At 40.7% G+C, this 24,502-nt stretch overlaps 1 protein-coding gene across 3 annotated transcripts in view; it reads left to right on the forward strand.

The window, feature by feature from the left end:
• The window catches only part of atp6v1h (ATPase H+ transporting V1 subunit H), an 85,070-nt gene that overhangs the window by 25,590 nt on the left and 34,978 nt on the right, over nucleotides 1-24,502 (forward strand). Inside the window, exons 6-8 of one of the 3 annotated variants that reach the window (XM_073042412.1) lie at nucleotides 9,240-9,344; nucleotides 19,477-19,536; nucleotides 20,176-20,223. In XM_073042412.1, the coding sequence (XP_072898513.1) occupies nucleotides 9,240-9,344; nucleotides 19,477-19,536; nucleotides 20,176-20,223 (213 nt within the window). The remainder of the gene's footprint in view (nucleotides 1-9,239; nucleotides 9,345-19,476; nucleotides 19,537-20,175; nucleotides 20,224-24,502) is intronic. The other 2 variants (XM_073042421.1, XM_073042430.1) reach the window with 2 other exon arrangements.

The raw sequence follows: 24,502 nt of genomic DNA on the forward strand, positions 1-24,502 counted from the left end.
TGTGACTTATTACAGCAGTCAGTTTGAGGAAATGCTAGATTTGTCATCTGTCTGAGATGTTGGTTGAGTTTGTTCCATTTAAGATAATTGAGCACAGAAGCTTGTGCTGATACTTCAAAACAATGTGCCCCCGATTTTATTTTACAGTTACCTGGATTGGGCAGCATGCCTTATGAGAATAGGTTGAGTGAACTTGGCCTTTTCTCCTTGGAGTGATGGAGGATGAGAGGTGACCTGATAGAGGTGTACAAGATGGTGAGAGGCATTGATCGTGCGGATAGTCAGAGGCTTTTCCCCAGGGTTGAAATGACTAGCACAAGAGGGCATAGTTTTAAGATGCTTGGAGGTAGGTACAGAGGAGATGTCAGTGGTTTATGCAGAGAGTGGTGAGTGTGTGGAATGGGCTGCTGGCGGCGGCAGTGGAGGCGGATGCGATAGGGTCTTTTAAGAGTCTCCTGGATAGATACATGGAGCTTAGAAAAATAGTGGGCTATGGGTAAGGCCTAGGTAAGGCTTAGGCCTAGGCCTAAGGTAAGGACATGTTCGGCACAGCTTTGTGGGCCGAAGGGCCTGTATTGTGCTATAGGTTTTCTATGTTTCTAGTTACATGGACTAACCATTGCTCTGAGCAGGAATTTTTAAACAGTCTGAAAACTATGCTGCAGTTAATAAAACTTTATATAAAAGAAAAGTTCAGCTGCACAGCAACAGAAGTTATGCGTGGGAGCATTTCTGTTACTGTGCAGCGTAGAGGGAACAGTGCTTCAGAAATAACCCCCATTCCAGAGATCATTAGCTGTCCAATGATCCTGTTTGTCTGGCAACTGTCCCTGGAAGCAACCCTTAACACTTCCCCAGTGCTAATGACATTGTGGTGGGAATGGTTATGCTACTATATTTGGCTGTACCATAATATCCAGGTTCCTCCAGCTGCTTCACTCCCTATAAATCTAGATACCATTAAAGTAATAGAAAAGTTACCATAATAGTAGCAAGCCAGGGTTAGGAAATTAAAGGATATACCAGCAAATTAAGTAATATAAATGAGTTTCATTGAACATTTATTTTTACTGGTTGGTAAATTGAAAGGACATGATGCTGAACTCTAAGTAATAATTAAGAAAAATCAGGAGGAGAGGAGGCTTCAATACATATAATTATTTTAAATTATTTGTATAGTGTTGGCTTGAAGAACAAAAAGTATTTGGATAAATGATGGGCAGTGTTCTTATGCAAAAGTTAGAGCATCAGCAGCTTCCTGTTTTAAATTATAAAAACAAACTGCCATTTGCTTGGAAGATTGTTCACATTCTGAAAGATAGAAATTTTATCTTTTTTCTTGAAGGTCTTGTTTCTGGCATACATTCTGGGAAGCTTTTGTTTCCATAAGCCAAATGAGCAGAATTAGGCCATTTGGCCTTTTGAATCTGCTCCATCATTACATTATGGCTGATTCATCATCCATCAAACTCATTCTCCTGCCTTCTTTTCGTAACCTTTGACACCCTGATTAATGAAGAACTTGTCATCATCTATCTTAAATATACCCAATGACCTGGCCTGAACAGCTGTCTGTTTTGGTGCATTTCACAGATTCCCCACACTCTGGCTAAATACATTTTTTCCTCATTTCTGTTCTAAATAGATGTCCCTCTATTCTGAGGCTGTGTCCTCTGGACCTAGATTCCTCCACCATAGGAAACATCTTCTCCACTTTGTCTAGGCCTTTTAATATTCCATAGATTTCAATGAGATCCCCCATCATTCCTCTAAACTCCAGCCCTGAGTCATCAAACGCTGCTCTGCTACCCACTTTCATCCTTGGGATAATTCTCTTGATCCTCCTCTGGATCTTCTTCAATGCCAGTTCATCTCTTTTTTTGAGAGGTGGCCCAAATCTCTCAATGCTCCAAGTGTAGTCTGACCAATGCCTTATAAAATCTCAGCATTCCTAGGTTGACCAGCAGCCAACCAGGCAAGGCCCCCTATATTCCCACTTTATGTTTCCTGCCTGTCAGCCAATCTTCTATCCATGCTAGTATCTTTCCTGTAATAGAATGTCTTACTTAAGTATACCAGTCCTCTTGAGCTGAATGCTAACGTTGCATTTGCCTTTCTTACCACTGACTCAACCTGTAAGTTAATCTTTAGGGAATCCTGCACAAGACTCCCTTTGCGCATCAGAATTTAGGAATTTTCTCCCCATTTAGACAATAGTCTATGCCCTTATTCTTTCTATCAAAGCACATGATATGCACTTCCCTGCACTGTATTCCAACTGCCTCTTCTTTGCCCATTCTCTGTTTAAGTCCTTGTGCAGACTTCCTGCTTCCTCAGCACTCCCTGCCCCTCCACCTACCTCCGTATCATCTGCAAACTTGGCCACAAATCTGTCACTCATTCATCAAAATCATTGATGTATGTACCCCCCTCACTGGGTTTGTATGCAAACTTGGCTCGTTAACTACACTGCTAACCCCCACGTGACTCTGCAATGATGAGGTGACGTTTCATAAAGAATAGATGTCTAGGGTCGTTATGATTTGGGGTTCAACCAAACAGGAATGTCTTTATGTTCCGATTATTAAAGAAACCTCAATTTGAGTGAATGCTTTGTAAATACTGCCTATATATAATTATTGGTCGGCAATAATTAACAGGTCATACTCCGCATAGAATTATAAATGTAAGTATATTTACTAATTTCAGCTTTATCAAACAGTTACTAGGAAAAATAAAAGCAGGCCTATTACATTTAAACCAGTCCAATGTGCATGTAACCATTGGAACTCATCTCTTCCTAAACTGGGTATTCAGGGATGTATCTCTTAATCACACGCTGGACCCACGGTCTTCATAAAAGCACCCACCACATTTTCGAACTTCCTTATCTCGAGCGAACTGGCTCTCTCTTTCAGAAGTATTGTCTTTCCTCCTCGGAGCCGTTTATTTGCATTTCTTGCAAGAGGGACTTTCCTTCCAACAGCATTCTGCTGCATCTTCCCTTCTGTCCCACTTCTCAGCTCCTGCCAACAGACCCCAAACCAGACTTTTGTCTGTCACAAAACTCTCTTTGCCCACTCTCTCAAGAACTGTCTCCAGATCCCACCATCCTGATTGGCTGACATTACATTCGTAAGTTGAACTGCAGGTCTTCTTATCTTCAGCTAAAACCAAAATATTCAACAAGCAGAACATGCTGCTTTTACAGAGAACTGCTAAAATGAAATACCTACAGCAGAGCAGTAGAAATCTTAATCAAGGCATTACACGTACGAGTGGTGATTGATATGTTCGTGGCCTAAGTTAGAAGAAGCCAATTTTAGAAAACCTAGCACATTTATTTTTCAACATAGTCCCCTCCTACATTTACACACTTAGTCCAGCGGTCGTGGAGCATATGGATCTTGGACCTCCAGAAAGTATCCACAGATGGGTGTTTGATAAGTTTGTGGCCTAAGGTAGAAGGAGATGAGTTATACTTCATCTTTGGGAAAGTGGATAGAACTTCTGGCATCCACTCTCTTTGGGATGCATCTTTTCTGCGCCTTCTGAATTGCTCACAGAAACTCCAGCCATTGCTGTTCTGCTGTCATCCCTGATAGTGTCCTCTCCCAATCAACTTTGGCCCCCTCCTCTCTCATGCCTCTGTAATTCCCTTTACTCCACTGTAATACTGATACATTTTACTTTATCTTCTCCCTCTCAAATTGCAGGGTGAAATCGATCATGTAATGATCAGTGTCTCCCAAGAGTTCCTTTATCTTAAGCTTCCTAATCAGAATCAATCAGAATCAGATTAATTATCACCAGCAAGTGACGTGAAATTTATTAATTTAGCAGCTGCAGTTCAATGCAATACATAATCTAACAGAGAGAAAAAAATAAATAATATAAAACATAATAATAAATAAACAAGAAAATCAATTACGTATATTGAATAGATTTTTTTAACATGTGCAACAACAGAAATACTGTATATTAAAAAAAAGTGAGGTAGTGTCCAAAGATTCAATGTCCATTTAGGAATCAGATGGCAGAGGGGAAGAAGCTGTTCCTGAATCACTGAGTGTGTTTCTTCAGGCTTCTGTATCTCCTACGTGAAGGTAACAGTGAGGAAAGGGCATGCCCTGGGTCATTACTCAACACCAATCGTTTCCCCTGGTGGGCTCAACCTCAAGCTGCTCTGAAAAAGCCATCTCATGGGCATTCTACAAATTCCCTCTCTTGGGATCCAGCACCAATCTGATTTTTCCAAATGTAATGCATTTTGAAATCCCCTTGACCATCACAACGTTGCCCTTTTTCATGTCTTTTCTATCTTGAGTTGCAATTAGTAGCCCACATTCAGGCTACTGTTGGAGGGCTGTATGTAACTTCCATCAGGCTCTTTTTACCCTGGCAGTTTCTTAACTCTATCACCAAGGATTCTACATTTTCTGATGCTATGTCATCTCCTTCTAAGGATTTGATTTAATTTTTCTTAAGCAATGGAGCCTCCCCACCCCTTCTGCCTACCTGCCTATCCTTCTGACACAATATGTAACCTTGGATGCTAAGTTCTCAATTATGATCTTCTTTCAGCCATGACTCAGCGATACCTACATCATACCTACCAATCTCTAACTGTGCTACAAGATCATAGAAATTATTCCTTACACTGCGTGCATTCAAATATAATGCCTTCAGTCGTTTATTCATTACCCTTTTTGATTTTTGGCTCTACCTTAACTCTTCCCACTGACTTCAATTTTGCCCTATCATCTGCCTGTCCTTCACCGTCTCACAACACACTGCAGCTAGTTGTATACTAACTGCCCCATTCTCTGCCCTATCACTCTGGTTCCCATCCCCCTGCCTAATTAGTTCAAACCCTCCCCAACAGCTCCAGGAAACATACCCACAAGGATATTGGTCACCCCTTTGGTTCAAGTGTAACCTGGCCTTTTTGTACAGGTCATATCTTTCCTAGAAGAGATTATAGTGATCCAGGACTCTAAAACCCTGCCCCATGCACCAAATCATTCTGTTCTTACCCTCACTGGCTCATTCCACAGGCTCAATCCAGAGATGACTACCTGGAGGTCATGCTTTTCAGCTTTCCACCTAATTCCACCATCAGACTGGTGCAGTCTGGAGATTGGTATCATCACAGGCTGCACCATTTCAGTCATCTTTTTCACCCTGGCAATGAACATGCTGGTATAATCTGAAGAGCCAGAGTGTCGAGGCTTGAAATCAAGATCTGAGATCCGCCAACTGCCAATACGAGCCTTCGTGGATGATCTGACTATCACTACGGAGTCGGTGCCTGGTGCTAGGTAGATTCTTAATGGGCTGGAAAGGTTGATGAGGTGGGCAAGGATGTCCTTTAAGCCTGCAGAATCAAGATCTGTAGTGCTGAAGAAGGGGGAGAGTACAGGAGAAATTTTGTTTCTCTATTGAGGACATTCCAATTCCTACCATCACAGAGAACCCTGTCAAAAGTCTTGGGAAGATGTTTGATGCAACACTCAGAGATAAGGTGGCAATAAGAAACACCTGTGGGGAATTTAAACAATGGTTGCAAGAGGTTGACGAGACTGGCCTTCCAGGGTGGTTTAAGGCATGGATTTACCAGCACGGTATATTACCAAGAATCCTCTGGCCACTGCTTCTCTGTGAGTTTCCAATTCCCACTGCTGCTGAATTAGAGAGGGTAGTCAGCCGGTTCCTGCGAAGATGGCTGAGTTTACCAAGGAACATCAGCAGCATCGCTCTGTACGGGAATGACTGCAAACTGAGGCTCCCCCTGAAATCCATCGAGCAGGAGTTCAAGGTTTTGCGAGCAGGAGAGGTGCTGCAGTTCCGGGAATCTTCAGATCCAGAGGTTGCCGGAGCGAGAGTGACAGTGAGAACGGGAAGAAAGTGGCGAGCAGAGGCTGCAGTGGAAGAAGCTGAGGCGCGACTGCGCCACAAAGTGCTGGTGGGGGCAGTCGCCAAGGGAAGAATTGGACTTGGAAGGCTTGAAGTCCCCCATTTTGACAAAGTACAAGGGAAAGAGTGTTGCGGACTGGTCCAGAATAAAGTAGGGGCAGCTGTGGAGGAGGAGAGGACCAGTAGAGCAGTGGCAATGAAACAGCAGGTGATCGAGCGAAAGATCACATGGGACGATCTCTGGAAGGTGGATCCACACCACATCAAGTTCCTTATCCAGCCTGTTTATGACGTCCTTCCTAGCCCATCCAAGCTGCACTGCTGGGGCCTTGCAGAACGACCAGCTTGCCCCCTCTGTGAGAAGACTGGTATGCTAGAGCATATTCTGAGCTGCTTTTCTGGCCGATGGCCGTTATTGGTAGCGGCATGACCAGGTCCTCCGGACAACTACTGAGACAATCTGCAGCACCCTTAACATCTGCCAGAAAACAAGGCCAGTCAAGAATACCGTCTGCTTTGTCAGAGAAGGGGAAAGACCAACAGAACACCAGAAAGCAACCAGGTTGCTCTTCACTGCACAGGACTGGAAGCTAAAACAGCTGCAGTTCCCTCCCCACATCACAGAGACTACATTGCAGCCCGACATTGTGTTGTTGTCCAACTCATTGAAGCACGCTCTTATGCTTGAGCTTACCGTGCCGTGGGAAGAACGCATGCAGGAGGCCTGCGAGCGGAAAAGAGCCAAGTATAAAGATCTGAAGAACAACTGCCAAAGAAGAGACTGGAGAGCAAAGTGTTGGCCCGTGGAGGTCGGGTGTCATGGTTTTGTGGGCCAGTCGCTCTGCAAAGTATACACTGCATTTGGAATCACGGGGGAGAGAAGGAGAGCCATTTCTACCACCACAGATGCAGCAGAGAGAATGTCAAGATGGCTCTGGATAAAGAGGGCAGACCCATGGGCTGCTGCTCGGGCACAGGCTGAAACGCCTGACAACCCCGGGTGACATCACTGATGGTGTGCCCTAGCTTAGCATCAATCAGATGTTTCTGTAAGGAAAAAAAAAATCCCTATGTTCTTTCTTCAGGACTGTCCCTTCTTGTGCTGTTGGTACCAACATGTACCACGTCTTCTGGCTGTTCATCCTCTCTCTTTTCGAATGCTGTGGATCTGATCCTGGCCCTGGTTCCTTGTTGGCAACATAACAGCTGGGTGTATCTTTCAGGTACCTGCCTCCTGCAACTTAGGGGTGACTACCTCCCTGTAGATCTTATCTAACACCTTCTGATTTTCCCATATGAGCTGTATCTCCAGTTCATTAAAAGGGTATCTACTGAGCAACAGCACGGTGCATTTCATGTCGCTGTAGTTATCAGAGACTGAAGCTCCCGTATCTCGCACAAGGAACATACCACTAACTGGACTTATTCTTGGCATCCCAGCTATGTCCTAACAGAAAAAATAAACTTACTAGAAATTTAGTTTGAACATCCTCCTGTGCTTGCCCAAACTTATTCTTGCCTAAGCTTGTTGAGCCAGAGCCTGGCCTCTCTCACAATGGCTGCTCCACTTGCATCTCACTTTTTATTGGCCCGTTTCGAGTGCATTATGATTATAGCACACTGAAAAGTCTCGAAACCACCCAAACTCTCTTTAAACTTGCGCTGCATCACCAACAAATGATCTCTCGTGCTGATTGCAGCTCACTGTTTTCTTCCTTCGAGTTCTCTCCATTTATTTTCCTGATTTACCTTCTCTTTTTCTTTTGTCAGCTCACACGTAATTTCTCTCATGATTCCTAGGGTTTTATTTTTGATAACAAGATGTAACTCCTTGTTAAGTTACAGTAATATTTGTATTTCATTAAGTGCACTTCAGAAGCAGGTTCTTTCGCTTGTTTTGTAGAAGGTATTCAGCCATTTTTTTGGTATGGCGTTAACTCATTTTTTGAACATCTGCAACAAATTGTCAGTTTTAAAATATCTGCAGAAAGCACAATTGTTTTGGAGTTAAGTAGAAACAATTTGCAGAAAAGCTAGTTTACATTGCTGATGAGACCCAACACACGACCGTGGTGGGTCTCATCAGCAAGAACGACGAGTCAGCATACACAGAGAAGGTGCAGCGGCTAACGGACTGGTGCAGAGCCAACAACCTGTCTCTGAATGTGAACAAAACAAAAGAGATGGTTTTTGACTTTAGGAGGGCACGGAGCGACCACTCTCCACTGAACATCGACAGCTCCTCGGTAGAGATCGTTAAGAGCACCAGATTTCTTGGTGTTCACCTGACGGAGAATCTCACCTGGTCCCTCAACACCAGCTCCATAGCAAAGAAAGCCCAGCAGCGTCTCTACTTTCTGCGAAGGCTGAGGAAAGTCCATCTCCCACCCACCCCCCCCATCCTCACCACATTCCACAGGAGTTGTATTAAGAGCATCCTGAGCAGCTGCATCACTGCCTGGTTCAGAAATTGCACCATCTCGGATCGCAAGACCCTGCAGCGGATAGTGAGGTCAGCTGAGAAAGATCATTGGGGTCTCTCTTCCCGCCATTACAGACATTTACACCATACGCTGCATCCGCAAAGAAATCGGCATTATGAAGGAGCCCACACACCCCTCATACAAACTCTTCTCCCTCCTGCCATCTGGGAAAAGGCACCGAAGCATTCGGGCTGTCACGACCAGACTATATAACAGTTTCTTCCCCCAAGTTATCAGACGCCTCAATACCCAGAGTCTGGACTGAAACCAACTTACTGCCCTCTACTGTGCCTATTGTCTTGTTTATTATTTATTGTAATGCCTGCACTGTTTTGTGCACTTTATGCAGTCCTGGGTAGGTCTGTAGTCTAGTGTTTTTTTTTGTCTGTGTTGTTTTTACATAGTTCAGTGTAGTTTTTGTACTGTTTCATTTAGCACCCTGGTCCTGAAAAACGTTGTCTTGGTTTTACTGTGTACTGTACCCGCAGTCATGGTCGAAATGACAATAAAAAGTGACTTGGTATTCATCATTTCAGATCAACTTCTGGACATGACTTTTTGCTTTCAAATTTCTTCTTGCTTTCACTAGTAGCCTCTTGCTCTGCTATATTAACAGGAAATTATTAATATAATTATGATATTTGTTGTATTAGCCTGCCTACATAAAAATGATGTCATTAAGAGTAAATAGACAAGTTAACTGTTGCCAGAACAAATTTTGGCACTCCCATTTTGTGGTCTTGTTGATTGCTTTTAAAATGTGTCTTCAGTTGCTAAGGTGGTTTAGGTTTTCAGAGATTCCAAATGTAGTGAGAGAAGTTTTGCGTTTTGTGTCCACAGGCAGCAAGAATCATAGCGAAGTTGGCTGCTTGGGGCCGTGAATTGATGGAAGGAAGTGATCTGAACTATTATTTCAACTGGATTAAAACTCAGTTGAGTTCCCAGGTAACTTTCCTTTAAACTTGCATAAATTAAGTTGAACAATGAAGCTTCATTTTAGCATTGTAATGTCTTTGATGCAAGCAGTAGATTGGCTCATGAGTACATTTACACTGAAGGATATTGAAGTGGGCTGAATGACAGTACTGTTTCCATTTTTGCAAGATATTACAGATGCAGTTGGTGAATGTAATAGCATAAGTCAACTGCAATATGCTTGACCATTCTGAAATCTTCATTTTATACTTGAAGATTTATACTTATATTTTGACTCATGTAAAGGATGTTACAAACAACTCGGGGTGGAGTGGGCCAGTAGACGAGTAGGAAAAACACTAGGCAAGGAATGGTAATTGTTTAAGAAGATAATTCAAGGAACTCAGCAAAACTGTATCCCAATAAAGAAGACATACTCTTGAGAGAGAGGGAGAGAGAGACACCAACTATGACTAACCAAGAGAGTCAATAAGGGTATAAAGTGGAAAGGTGAACCACAAAAAATGCGGCAAAATTTATAGATAGACCTATAGATTGGGATAAATTTAGAATAAAGAAGAACCAAAATAAGTCTTCAGAAAGAAAGTGTAGGGAAGCAATGAGGGATATAAAAAAGCACAATAAGTCTGAGTTTATAGGGTCCAAGTAATCAATTCCTCAGAGAATGAGGCTGGGAAAATTGATATGGGCAGAAAGAAAATCAGGAGTTAAATACTCTGCATTTATCTTTATTGTAGACGATATTACAAGCATTCCATTAATACTGAATATTAATGAGAACTGGTATTTGGGAAATGAATGGGACTGAAAGCTGATTAGTCCACTGACCCAGATGACTTGCATCCTGCAAGATGTAGCCCCCATGAAAGCAAACACGTTTTAGCTAGAACTTGTTAGAATTTGAATCTGGAAAACTGGCATCCCTTGCAGGTTAAATAAATACCAATTTATAGATTAAAAATTGATTACAAATAATGTAATAGTATATTTTGAAAATTGTGGTTTAATCTACTGAAGTATTTAAATTTATAAAATGAAAGAGCAACCTTAGATAAACAAAGGTAAAGTCATACCTTGCATTTTTCCTTGAAATGGTGGTTAATTTGGGAAAAAAATGTTCAGTGATTCCCTTTATATGAGTCTGTGGAAAGCATTTAATAAAGTACTGTTAGCAAAAGCTGGAGGCAAGTCATTAAACACGTTGGGAAATTAACTGCCTGAGGAGACAAAGACATTGATAAACAGGCAGTTTAATTTGCAGATTGCAGTTTTATCTGCAACAATTTGAGGCCTTAACTTTTTACTATTCATAGTTTCTATCCCATTATCTAAGTTAAATATCTTAATTGAATGGCTTCTCACAGAGATTGAATTTTTGTGGTAAATGTATTTTGATAAAGACGTCCACTTCAGTCTTAAAAGGATGAAACAGAATACATTGTCATGAAAGACTGCAGCAGTAAAAGTTCAGGCAATTCTGGGTGACCATCATTGTAACAGAAATGACAGTAAAAGTAAAATGGGATGAGCAGATGTGCCTTGTCAAAGTATTCAGCCTCCAGCCCTATTTTTCCCACATAAATGAGTATTACACCTAAGATTTTGATCAACTTAATGGAGAATTTTTATTTGTGAATCACTTTGCTCCTTGTTCAGAATAGAGCCCGAAAAACAGGGAAAATTGTAAAGCAGAAAAACTGAAATGTCACCAGTTCAAATGTATTCATCCCCTTTGCTCAGTACATAGTTGAACCACCTCTCACAGCTATTACAGCTATTAGCCTTTTTGGATGTCTGTTAGCTTTGCACAATGTGATGGAGCTACATTTGCTCATTCCTCCTTGCAAAGTTGCTCAAGCTGTGCCAGATTGTCTGGGGAGTGGTGGTAGACAGCAATCTTCAGGTCTTGCCAGAGATATTTGTTCAGGTTAAGGTCAGGACTTTGACTGGACAACTGGTTTTCTTTATTGCCACAGCATGGTTGCTCTGGCAAACACGAGGAAATCTGCAGATGCTGGAAATTCAAGCAACACACGCAAACTGCTGGTGGAACGCAGCAGGCCAGGCAGCATCTATAGGAAGAAGCACTTTTGATGTTTCGGGCAGAGACCCTTCGTCAGAACTAACTGAAAGAAAAGATAGAGATTTGAAAGTAGGAGGGGGAGGGGGAAATCCAGAATGATAGGAGAAGACTGGAGGGGGTGGGGTGAAGCCAAGAGATGGAGGAACACTCAGGTTGGAGGCCTGATGGCACAAACATTGATTTATCTAACTTTCGTTAATGCCCCTCCTCCCCTTCTTACCCCATCCCTGATTTATTTATTCCCACCCTTTGTTTTTTTTCTCTCTCTGCCCATCACTCTGCCTGTTCTCCATCTCCCTCTGGTGCTCCCCTCCCCCTTTCTTTCTCCCAAGGCCTCCTGTCCCATGATCCTTTCCCTTCTCCAGCTCTGTATCACTTTCGCCAATCACCTTTCCAGCTCTTAGCTTCATCCCACCCCCACATCATTTCCCAAATGATGCTATGGATCATTTCCTGTGGATGTTGCTTGGTCTGCGTTCCACCAGCATTTTGTGTGGGTTGCTTTGGCAGTGTGCTTTCAGCCATTGTTCTACCGAAAGGTGAACTTCCTCCCCAGTTTAAGCTTTCTGGCAGAGGCTAGCATGTTTTTATCCAGGATCTCTCTATTTAGCAAAATTTCCCATCAAACCTGACCAGATTTCTAGACCCTGCTGCTAAAAAGCATTCCCAAAGCATGATGCTATCTCCACCATACTTTACAGTAGGGATGGTGTTATCTGGCTGATGTGCAGTATTAAATTTATGCCACATATACTGCTCAGTGTTGAGGCCAAAAAGTTTCACTTTAGTCTCATTCAAATACAAGACCTCCTTCACATCTTTACAGTATCATTTAAGTGATACTTTGCAAAGTCTTGACAGGCAAAGATGAGCTGGGTTTTTTTTTCAGGGCTTCTTCCTTGTCATTCTTTCATAAGTACTCTTTATGCAAGGCTTTGGAGATTCTGGAGCCATGAATTTCATCTCCAGTTACAGCTATTCACCTGCAGCTCCCTCTCAGTAACTGTTGGCATCACAGTAGCCTCTCTTACAAGTTCCATTCTTCTCCAGTGACTCAGTTTGGTGGGGCAGCTTGACCTAGGGCAGTGTGGCTGTGGTTTCATTTTTTACCCCACATTTTCCCAATGGGCTGCACTGAGCTGTGAGGTATGTTCAGCGTCATTGAGACGGTCTTGTACCCTTCCTCAGATTTGTGCTAATCTAGTATCATTTCCATATAACCATATAACAATTACAGCAGGGAAACAGGCCATCTCGGCCCTTCTAGTCCGTGCCAAACACTTACTCTCACCTAGTCCCACTGACCCGCACTCAGCCCATAACCCTCCATTCCTTTCCTGTCCATATACCTATCCAATTTTACTTTAAATGACAATACTGAACCTGCCAGTCTACCACTTCTACTGGAAACTCATTCCACACAGCTATCACTCTCTGAGTAAAGAAATTCCCCCTCGTGTTACCCTTAAACTTTTGCCCCCTAACTCTCAACTCATGTCCTCTTGTTTGAATCTCCCCTACTCTCAATGGAAAAGCCTATCCACGTCAACTCTATCTATCCCCCTCATAATTTTAAATACCTCTATCAAGTCCCCCCTCGACCTTCTAGGCTCCAAAGAATAAAGACCTAACTTGTTCAACCTTTCCCTGTAACTTGGGTGTTGAAACCCAGGTAACATTCTAGTAAATCTTCTTGGTACTCTCTATTTTGTTGACATCTTTCCTATAATTCGGTAACCAGAACTGTACACAATACTCCAAATTCGGCCTTACCAATGCCTTGTACAATTTTAACATTACATCCCAACTCCTATACTCAATGCTCTGATTTATAAAGGCCAACATACCAAAAGCTTTCTTTACCACTTTATCCACATGAGATTCCACCTTCAGGGAACTATGCACCATTATTCCTAGATCACTCTGTTCTACTGCATTCTTCAATGCCCTACCATTTACCATGCATGTCCTATTTGGATTATTCCTACCAAAATGTAGCACCTCACACTTATCAGCATTGAACTCCATCTGCCATCGTTCAGCCCACTCTTCTAACTGGCCTAAATCTCTCTGCAAGCTTTGAAAACCTACTTCATTATCCACAACGCCACCTACCTTAGTATCATCTGCATACTTACTAATCCAATTTACCACCCCATCATCCAGATCATTAATGTATATGACAAACAACATTGGACCCAGTACAGATCCCTGAGGCACACCACTAGTCACTGGCCTCCAACCTGACAATCAGTTATCCACCACTACTCTCTGGCATCTCCCACCCAGCCACTGTTGAATCCATTTTACTACTTCAATATTAATACCTAACGATTGAGCCTAACTAACCTTCCGTGCAGAACCTTGTCAGAGGCCTTGCTGAAGTCCATATAGACAACATCCACTGCTTTACCCTCGTCAACTTTCCTAGTAACCTCTTCAAAAAATTCAATAAGATTTGTCAAACATGACCTTCCACGCACAAATCCATGTTGACTGTTCCTAATCAGACCCTGTCTATCCAGATAATTATATATACCATCTCTAAGAATACTTTCCATTAATTTACCCACCTCTGACGTCAAACTGACAGGCCTATAATTGTTAGGTTTACTCTCAGGACCCTTTTTAAACAATGGAACCACATGAGCAATACAAATTCCCTGACTTGTGTTAAATGCTCCTTTGTCTTCACTTTTGTTTGGTCTGTTGAAACTCATACTGTTGGACCTTACAGAGAAAGGAAGTATTTATTCCCTTTGAATTAATTGAAAACTGGTGATCCTCCAATTTGGGTGAGTTGGTAAGGTAATATTGCATCTGAGCAAAGTTAGTGTTATTATGGAGGGTATGAATACTTTTTCAGCCTCAATTGTGATTTTCAATTTCCATAAATTGTTGACAGGTTTTGGAATTTTTCTTTTGATTTGACATGATGCACAATGTTCTGTGGATTAGCTCCAAAAATCCTACTTCAATTTATTTTAAACTTAGAAAATGAGACATTAAATGTGAAAAGAGTTGTGGGGGCTGAATACTTGTTCAAGGCACTGTAGGTCTTCTAGAATCGAAGGGACAGAAATGCTACTACAGCTTTATAACCCTTGGTTAATCATATTGTTTAGTGCTAAGAGTAGTTTAGTTCACTGTAGCTTAAGAAAAATACACTATTCGTGGAAGTTCTCTGCAATAATTAACCAGAATAATACCATAGATTAATTGTGTTGGGGGAATTATGAAAACTAAAGCTCTATTCCTAGGAACAAAGGATTAAAGACTTACTTTGTTCACTGATCAGGTACTAAAGGGGACCTGTAAGGTGGTTAAGAGTCAAGTTTATTTCCAGTCATCATGGGCTAAAAATTCAAACTATGCCCTTCAGGACTGAAGTTGGGAGCTAATTCTTGTAAAAATAGAATGGAAGTTTGGAACTATCTGGCAGGCAACAGTTGATGATGGTTCAGCTTTCAAATTTGAGAATATTTTGTTAACGTAAAGTGTAAACAAAGTAGCACAAAGAGTATTTTGGAATAAGTTTATTAGCAAAGGTTTAGTTAAATAATGAACAGCTTGTGTAGCTAAATGATATATTTCTTTGTACTTTACTAATTTTTGGCTGTCTTATCCTCTTCTTGCTTTTCGAAAATAACACTGCTTACTCTTTTTTATTCAGTCTCTTATCAATATGCTTACATTCGTTAGTTCTATTAGCATATACAGTTCTGTCTCTGAATGCTGATCTTGTGTGGTGTCTTTCCTATCTTTCCTTAAGAAACCTGCAGTCTTAGAGAAGTTTGGCTGAATATCCTGCTAATTAGCAGGTTGCTTGAGCTTGCTCATTGTTTGTTTCTAAGCCATGATCTGAGGTCCAGCATAGAGCCTGGGCAGTCTGCTTCTGCTGGCTCCCAGCCAAAGAGAACTGCAAGGCCCCTCTGCGCGTAGCTCCAGGGATGCCTTTAATAGGGGGTGAAGCCAATCCCCATGCTCATTGTCTGTCAAAGCTGATGTTTATAATGAAAGTGAATTCTTCCGCTATTCCAAATGTTCAGAAACACTCAAGTGCTATCAAAAAGTAAGGATGCTTTTTTAAAAATCCTCATCTTGTGGATAACTGTTTCTTCCTATTGATTTCATTGGAGCTGCTATGGTGGGAGATCCCAGAAATGGCTTTAGCTGGAGTGGTTCTGGTTGTGTTTGAGTGTATTTAAAATGATGGCATATCCAAGTACTTCAGACCTGCCCTAATATTTATGGTCTATGCTATTTTCTTGCTGTTGGGCATCCTGTTGCTATGTAGTGCAATTGCCATTTTAATAACCCTCTGTTTATGTGCTTCCAAGTCCTTTCTATCTGCAACCACTGAATGTCTTTAAGGCTACAAGAAATACTCAAATGTTGGCAGCATCTGTAGAGAACAAAACAGAATTAGTATGTCAAGTAGATGACCTTTCATTATAGCAGAAAAAGTTTAAATGTTTAAGTTGTAAAGAAAGTGAATTGTGGTATGTTAAAAGAAAATGCCCATGATAGGAAGGGAGAGACTGGCCATGAGGTGATGATGTTGGCTCAGAAAGGAAGGCTTACTAATTGCAGTGAAATAAAACTGAATGAAAACTAGAAAAAACAGCTAATGGTGGAGCTGACTTATAAAACTGCAGTTGCACATCTGAATGAAATACATGGGTCAGGCAGCATCTGGGGGGAATAGAAATTCAGTCATCGGTTGATGATCTCTGTCCAGTCTTGATATGGCGTTCTGAGGCTTTATAAGGCATTAGTCAGAGAACTGTTAGCAACTTTGGGCCCAAAAAAGAATGTGTTGCCATTCGGGAGGGTCCAGAGGAGATGAATGAGAATGGCCTGGGAATGACAGGGTTAATGTATGAGGAGCGTTTGATGGCTCTGAGCTTGTACTCCCTGGAGTTTAGAAAAATGAGAGGATCTCATAGAAAGTTATTGAACATTGATAGGCCTGGGTAGAGTGGACGTGGAGAGCATGTGTGTCTAGCACCAGAAGTCACAACCTCAGAATAGACAAATATCTCATTAGAGCAGAGATGAGGAGGAATTTCTTTAACTGGAGAGTGGTGAATCTGTGCAACTCACTGCCGCAGATTGCTGTGGAGGCCAAGTCATTGGGTTTACTTAAAGCAGAGGTTCATAGGATCTTAATCAGTAAGGGTGTCAAAGATTATGGGGAGGATGCAGGGGAATAGGGTCATGGTGGAATGGCGGAGCAGTCTTGATGGGTCGAATAGCCTAATTCTGCTCCTGTGTTTTATAGCCTTGTGGTCTTTTGCTGTGCACTGAGAAAAGGAACTTAGAGTGAGCAAGATACTTGCAGTGGGAATGGTTTCTGAAATGCTAAATGGGAAGGAGGGAGATGGGAACTAACATTGAAATTGTAGATGCCATGTGGAGGCTGGTAGTGTAGGTGGTGAAGATTAGGGAATACCTAGTCTGAGTGGGAGGAGTGAGGTGTAGAGTTGAAGTGAGGATAATGGAACCAGCATGGTTGCAAGTTTCATGAAGCATGGTTAGGGAAAAAACCATCTCGGAGGCACAGGTTTGGAAGATATAGTAATCGGAACAGTTATAGCATTATAAGGAATTGTGTTCTCGTGAGAAGCTGGGTGACACATGGCAGCGTCAAGATGGCTGTGAGAGTCTAGGCTTATTATATGAATTGATTGCAAATTGAGATAGAAGTAGAGAGGATGATTTAAAAAAAATTAGGTGCATGACGTGAAAGTGAAATTAGAGTGGAAATATATGGCTGAGATAATGAAATTGTGAATCCTGTGTGAGTGCAGGAAGCAGCTCAAATGCAGTTGCTAATGTACTGGGGACAAACTAATAGAGGGGCCTATACAGGAGTAAAATGGCTATTCTGTCCATTATACAAAGGAACAGATATTACATAGCTTGTACCCATGTGTGTTCCCATTACTACATATTTCATAGAGTCAAAGGAGAAGTTCTTTGATGTGCAAATAAGTTCAGTGTTACTAAGGAGATTGGTAGTAGTGGAGAAGAGTGAGGTGAGGCTCTTTTCCAGGATAAAGTGATGAGACCTTGAGTTACTCACTTGAGGGATGGAGATAAGTGAAATTGAATATCCATGGTGAAAATAAACTGGTTGGGATGAGGAAACTGTTATAGGTGTGAAGATATTAGGCAAGATGAAAGGAAAGATTCAGAGCAGGAAGAAATAAACTCAGAGTGAAAACAGTGAGACTATCATTTGCTAATGGATTGATTGTAGGGAGAAGGAGAAGCACTTGTTTCAGCTCAGAAGTCTATCAGGGTTGCTTAGGGATCAGATTTGCTTATGGATTGATTGTGGGGAAGCAATTGTTTCAGCTCAAAACTAAAACAGGAGAACGGACAAGATGTTCAGAGGAAATGAGTAGAGATGTTGACCTTATCATTTGTAGTGTTTGTGCCACCTCCAGCAAATTTGAAATATAACACCAAGGACACAAAATTCTTCAGATGCTGGAAATTTGTCCTGTATAATCTTCACCAATCACCTACCAGCTATTATCAGTCAACTCTGATTTATGACTGATGTGACAAAACCTCTCTTTGATGCTACCTACCTGTGAAATTACTTTATTTCATAATTCTCTTGGAAGGTTATCAATATGTAACATTAATGCTCTTATTGCTGACTTTTTTTTAAGAAGATTTCTAGCAAATGCAGTCTTCCGTGTCTTGCCCTTCCAGGAAATTTTATTCCTTTCCCTTTGTTCCCAATTTTATATTTGCATCACCATACAAATACTCTCTAGTTTACAGGTCTTAATTTTTCTCTCAACTGAAGCAACAACCTGTCATGTCAGTCAGTATGTTTTTCTATCAGATTTCCAGCACCTGCAGTCTTTAGTGTTTTGTAGTGCTTATAAAATAAAGAATGATTCATTTTGAATATCCTTCTAAGTTTGAATCTTTGATACAGGACATCCTTCTAGAACAGAAATGAGAATTTCTTCAGCCAGAGTGTAGTGAATTTGTGGAATTTATTATCACAGATGTTTGTGGAGGCTAAGTTATTGGATATATTTAAATTGGAGGTGAATAGGTTCTTAATAAGGGTATCAAAGGTTATGAGGAGAAGGTAGGAGAATGAGGGTGAAAGGGAAAATAAATATGCCATGATCCAATGGTGGGGCAGACTCGAATTGAAAATGGCTTAACTCTGTTCCTATGCTGTATGGTCTATGCTTTTGCTAGCATTTCAGCTGTGAAAATCTTGTCAAATGCTCTGTCTATGGTGAAACTTAACCAGCTATTAAAGTCTTTCTTGAGTAGGCTTGTTGTTTATCATGTTGAACCAAGAGAGGGTTGGAAGACCCATATTCTCTAGATAACGGTGGTGAAGGGAATGGTGGCTTACTCTGGCTCGCCAAACAGAAACAGTGAGTTTGGTGTCCCCAACAGGCTATGTGTTGTGATTCTGTCCTCCATGATGTTCTTTGTATTGGTCCTGGCAAGCACACAATGAGAGACATGGTGAAGGAAAGAGCCAAGTCTTTAGTAGATGGTACTATGACTCACTGCATCAACGGTACTATTCAGCCAGTGGGATAGAGGATTATCATAATGAAATAAGTGTGACTTGGTATCAAGTTTCACTACTAGCTGTATTTTGTGTGAATGTTGCCTTATTTGGATCTTGTGGACTTGGCTACGTGGCAAATGGAGAAGCCCGAAAGCCTCACTCTTGTGCTGTCACAACTACTTGTTGCAGATGAGTGAGAGAATGAGATTAAACCATCTATAGAGAGGCTGAGTGATGGAACTTTAAACCAAGGTATAATTTAATCCCCTGGATGGGAAAATACAGATGATAAAAAAACTGAGGTTACCTTGCATGGGCAAAGCTACCTTTGCCATGCTTTGTGGTTGTAGCTCTTGGTAGTTCTGCTTTACAAATAATTTCATTTATGTGTTATTTTTTCAAGAATTGCTCATAAGACGTGGGAGCGGAAATGGGCTCTTTCATTCTACTGTGGTTGATCCCTCTCAACTCCAATCTCCTGCACTTTCCCGTAGGTCCTTGTTGAGGTTCAAGTGTTCTCTAAAGACCCTCAGTGGATATCGCTTCCTGCCAAGGTCTTTTCTCTAACATTGCTCTGTTTTTGGAAAGCTTTGTGTTGCTCTGCATGGCTTCATTCTCCCAAATATCCTATTCCAAGATGAAGGTCTTCACGGTCAATTAATATTTTTCTGAAGTGTATCACTGTTAGTTTATTACCTATACCCAATTTTTACACAGCAGGTTAGCAAGATGATATATAATCACTAAGTGGTAGAATTATACTAAGTTTAAAATTTTCCCTATTATTTTAATCGATATTTTGCATAATTTGTATTGCCGTATTGTATACATTTTAGTGATTCTGGTACTTGCAGGAAGAGCTCTCTTACTTTGTTAACTAATTGCATATGTAACTTCCGTACATTATTTCTACTTAAACATAAAAGATCACAAATGGATATATTGTACTTGCTGTTAAATATCCTGGCCTCAGTTTGGCATTTTTTTAAACAAATTTCTTTAATTATTGCTTTGTGCAAAAGTTTTATTTTGTAACTCTTACGATTTAAATTAGCATCTGATTATCTCTGCAGTGATGCAGTATATATACATTTATTTTAAAACTGCGATTGTTATCATGCAGTTGAAGTTTTAATGCATGTTCCTTTGGATTCCAATTTATACGAAACATGTCATTTTTATTTCCTTGGTAGAAGTTGCGTGCTGTAGGGTCTGAAGCAGGAACTGTTTCTCCCAGTGAGGTAAGATGAAGTGTAAAAATTGGGAATAGAAAATGGAAAGTTGCATTTTTTTTATAGCTTCCTGCGTGATAAATGCTGAGAAATGTGAATTATAAATTTATTTTGAGAAACTTCAGAACATTCTGTTTAAATGCATTACCTGTAAATCAAACTTGTAAGTATTTTAAGCTGATGCAGTGATGGTGGAAAAGGATAATGAGGAAATTTTGTAACCAAGACTATTCTTACCAATACCTGGCAAACTTTTTGTTTTGAGATTAAATCAGGAGTATTATATACACTCCTGGTTCCCTTTTTAATGCGGATATCATTTGTAAATGGATTGAATTCCCATTTCTAGGAATTATATTTTAAAATTATTAATTATCATTGGGAGTTTTCAATAATGTTCGAGTCTTGTAAACCTCTGGGAAGTCAGAGATGTAATTTTTATGGTAAATCCCAAAGCCAATTCATTTGTGTCTGCAGCTCATATTAGATGCCTGTGCTTAGTTTATTGACTTTAAGATTGTTATCATTATGTTAAATTCTAATTCCTGGAAACATGGACATCCCACAGTTCCACAACTCTTAAAACAGTGTTCATTTTGCTTGATACATATGTACGTCATAAATATTCTTCATTCTGCTATTTGGGTTACACATTTGATGATACATGCTCCTTAATTCTCACTAATTATTCTCATAGGGCAAGCAAGAAATCAGGACTTCAGCTCACCAAATCCAGGCCTATCATCAAAAACCTAGTTACATCAATCTTCCATTAATCCTTTATTATTTTTGTTCTCCTGACTATCTTATTAACTCAAGATTAGACCATTCACTAACAGCAACTTATAATAGTCTATTAACCTACTAATTCACAAGTGTGGAAGGAAACCGGAACACCTGGAGGAAACTTGAGCAATTACAGAGACCACGTAAACTGACTGCAGCCAACACCAAAGTAAATTTATTATCAAAGTACAATATGTACCTTAATAGAGTAGTAACTACATAATAGAATCAGTGAAAGACCGCATCAACTTGGGCTTTTAACCTGTGTGCAAATACAAGAAGAAGAAATTATCATCATAAATAAGTAAGCAATAAATATCCAGAACATGAGACGAAAAGCCCTTGAAAGTAAGTCCATGAGTTGTGGGAACATTTCGGTGATGGGACGAGTGAAGTTGCCCCCATTGGTTCTAGAGCATAATGGTTGAGGGAAGATAACTGATCCTGAACTTGGTGGTGTGAGTCCTGAGGCTTGAGTCAGGATTGAATCCTGATCTTTGGTACTGTGAAGCAGCAGTTCTTCTGCTGTATCATCTCTTTTCTCTTGTACCTCTTTGATCAAATCTTTGGTTACCTGTATTAATAATCTTTTGGACTTGCTCTGTTTTTGTGTGGGCTACCTCTTCAGTGCACTGCTTTGAGCTCTTGGCTGAGATGCCAGGAACATACTCCTCTTCATTGAAGAGGTAGAGGATCCTTTATACCATCAGAATGGCCAAACTAAGGTACATATTGTAGCTAAAGGAAGACAAGCCAAGCAGTACAGCCACCCTCATTACTGAATTGAAATATCCTCAAATGATTGAGTGGGGCTTGAAATTATGATCACCTGACCCAGATGTCTGTGCTGAACATGACGCCAAGTTTAGCTAGATCTCTTCTGTCTGCTCATGATACATATCCCTGCATTCCTTGCATATTCATGTCTGTCCAAAAGGCCTCTTATACACCACTGTCGTACCTGCTTTCACAGGGCCCTGGCAGCCTATTCCAAGCACATAACAGTCTGTTTTAAAAAGAAACACAAAACACTTGGCCTGCACATCTCCTTTCAAAGCAAGAGAGAGAGAGAGAAGATTTAGTGCATACTATTTGGCATTTTTACCTCCAGGAAAATGTTCTAGCAACCTACCCTACTATCTATGCCTCAATTTTATAAACTTTTCTAAGGGTTCCACTCAGCCTCTTTGCTCCAGAGAAAACAGCCCATGATTCCAACTTCTCCTTATAGCTCATAACCCCTAATCTATGCAGGATACTGGTTAGCATATCCTTTACACTTTCTAAAGCCTCCTTTGGGGTGACCAGAAATGCACACAATACTCCAAGTGTGGCTTAACCAAATTTTATAAAGCTATTTCCAATGAATTGTTTCGGCCTGAATCATTGTCTGTTTATTCCTCTCCACAGATGCTGCTAACTTGCTGAGTTCCTCCAACATTTTGTTTGTCACTCATATCTTGGTCACATTAAGGGAGCTATGTACTTGAACCCCAAGATTCCCCTGTACATCAGTGCTATTAAAGGTCCTGCCATTAACTCATTTGACCTTTGGAAGTGCAGCACCTCACATTTCCTTAGATTAAGCTGCATCTGTCGTTTCCCTATATCCTGCTGTACCCCTTGACAGCTGTCGACACTCTCTACAACTTCACCAATCTTTGTGTTGTCATCATCAAACTTTCAAACATTTTCATGAGATCCCAACACCAATCCTTGAGGAAAGGCATTCATCACAGATCCCCAGTGAGACTTCTATGGGCGAGTCAGTTCTGAATCAAAAAGGTTAACTTGCAGGGTAAGTCAGTGGTGAGGAAGCAAATGTGATGTTAGCGTTCATTTTGAGAGGAATAGGAAATAAAAATATAAAAGCAAAGATGTAATGTTGGTGCTTTATAAGGCACTGGTAAGGTTTGTAAAATGTGATTTGCCTTGCAAAAAGCCATGCTGACAGTCCCTGATCAAGCCAAGTTTTTCCAGAGGTGCATGACTCATAACCCTAAGAATTCTTTCCACTAACTTCCCTTCCACTGTTGCCAGGCTTATTGGCCCCTACCTATCTAGATTATCTCTATGGTCCAAGGAGTCCCAAAACTTCTCCTGAAATAAAATCAGAGCAAGTCAGATATACTCAGATTGTGCAACATACATGGGAGCAGAATTCCCAGTGTTTTCAGCTTTTTTTTTCAATTGTCTCCTCCTGAATTGTCACTATCAGTTCTTCTGCTTATCACATTTCAGTTTAAAATCATCTGCAGGCTTTCAATTTATGCTTTCGGTGCCCATTCCAAGTCATTATTATGTAATAACAAGAATAATAATCTCAAAAACAAATCAGTGGGAAAGATATTTCCCTCGGGTCTTAAATGACAGTCATTTTCCTCTGCCCTACGTTTAGCCTTTTAGCTAATTTTGTAATACTACTGTCACTTTTCTTTAATTCTAATTAATTTAATTTTGTTAACAAGCCCAAGGTTTGGTACTTCATGAATTTCAAGTTGTTTTACAATAATGACGTTACCCTTTTAAAATTAAAAAGATGTTGGTTGCAGAAAATCACCTGAAGCCCAGGCATATTTGTCCAATACTGTTTGTTTTCTGCCAGTTGTTCAGTTCAAAACCTATTGGAGTGCCTTTGTCAGGGAGTGTTATTTATAAATGAACCTTAATGGGTTGAGGAACCACTAGTTTTTTGGCCATTGACAGCTCATATTTTGGACTTGTGCTATCAATGGGTGAAGTTTGAAACGAGTTGGTGCTCACTTGCCAGCACATCCCACTGTCCACTCCTGCGCTGAGTGCAATGTCAGGATGGTGAATCCGGAAGAGAAGATCAGGATGCCTTTAACATTTTGACTTTGGGGAGGGATGATATGTGAATAAACAGGGTTATTGAATTGAATGAGTTCAATTTATTGATATTTCAGTGTTAGAAATATTAAATTTAATAATTGTCATGCTCATGAAAGATCTCACCCACCCTGCTTATGGACTGCTTGTCCAAATCCTATTGGGGAAGAGGCGATGTAACATCTGCGTCAGGACCATTAGACTCAAAAACAGTAACTTTCCCCGAGCAGTAAGATTGATCAACACCTCCACCCACTAACTCACTCCCCACCACACCCCACCACTACTACTTTATTATTTCCTGTCAGTCCCCTTGCGTACAGACACTCCTATGCCTAGTGTCACTTAATGAGTATACAATCATAATGCAGGCTGTCTTATGTATTTATATTTATCGTGTTCTTTATCTTATTGTGCTTTTTTTGTGCTGCATCAGATCTGGAGTAACAATCGTTTCATTCACCTTTACATGTGTATATTGCAAAATGACATTGAAGAATTTTGAATCTTGAATTAAATCTGTTTCAAAGTTTTTAGTATCACAGACTAGGCAACCTGTTAGGATAAAATACTTAAGGCCTCTACTGTCTCAGCCAGTCCACTCTACACACCAATCCCAACCCCACCATCAAACCCACAGTCAAAGGGGGGG

Source organism: Hemitrygon akajei, chromosome 1, assembly GCF_048418815.1.
Source record: "Hemitrygon akajei chromosome 1, sHemAka1.3, whole genome shotgun sequence".
Lineage (NCBI taxonomy): Eukaryota > Metazoa > Chordata > Chondrichthyes > Myliobatiformes > Dasyatidae > Hemitrygon > Hemitrygon akajei.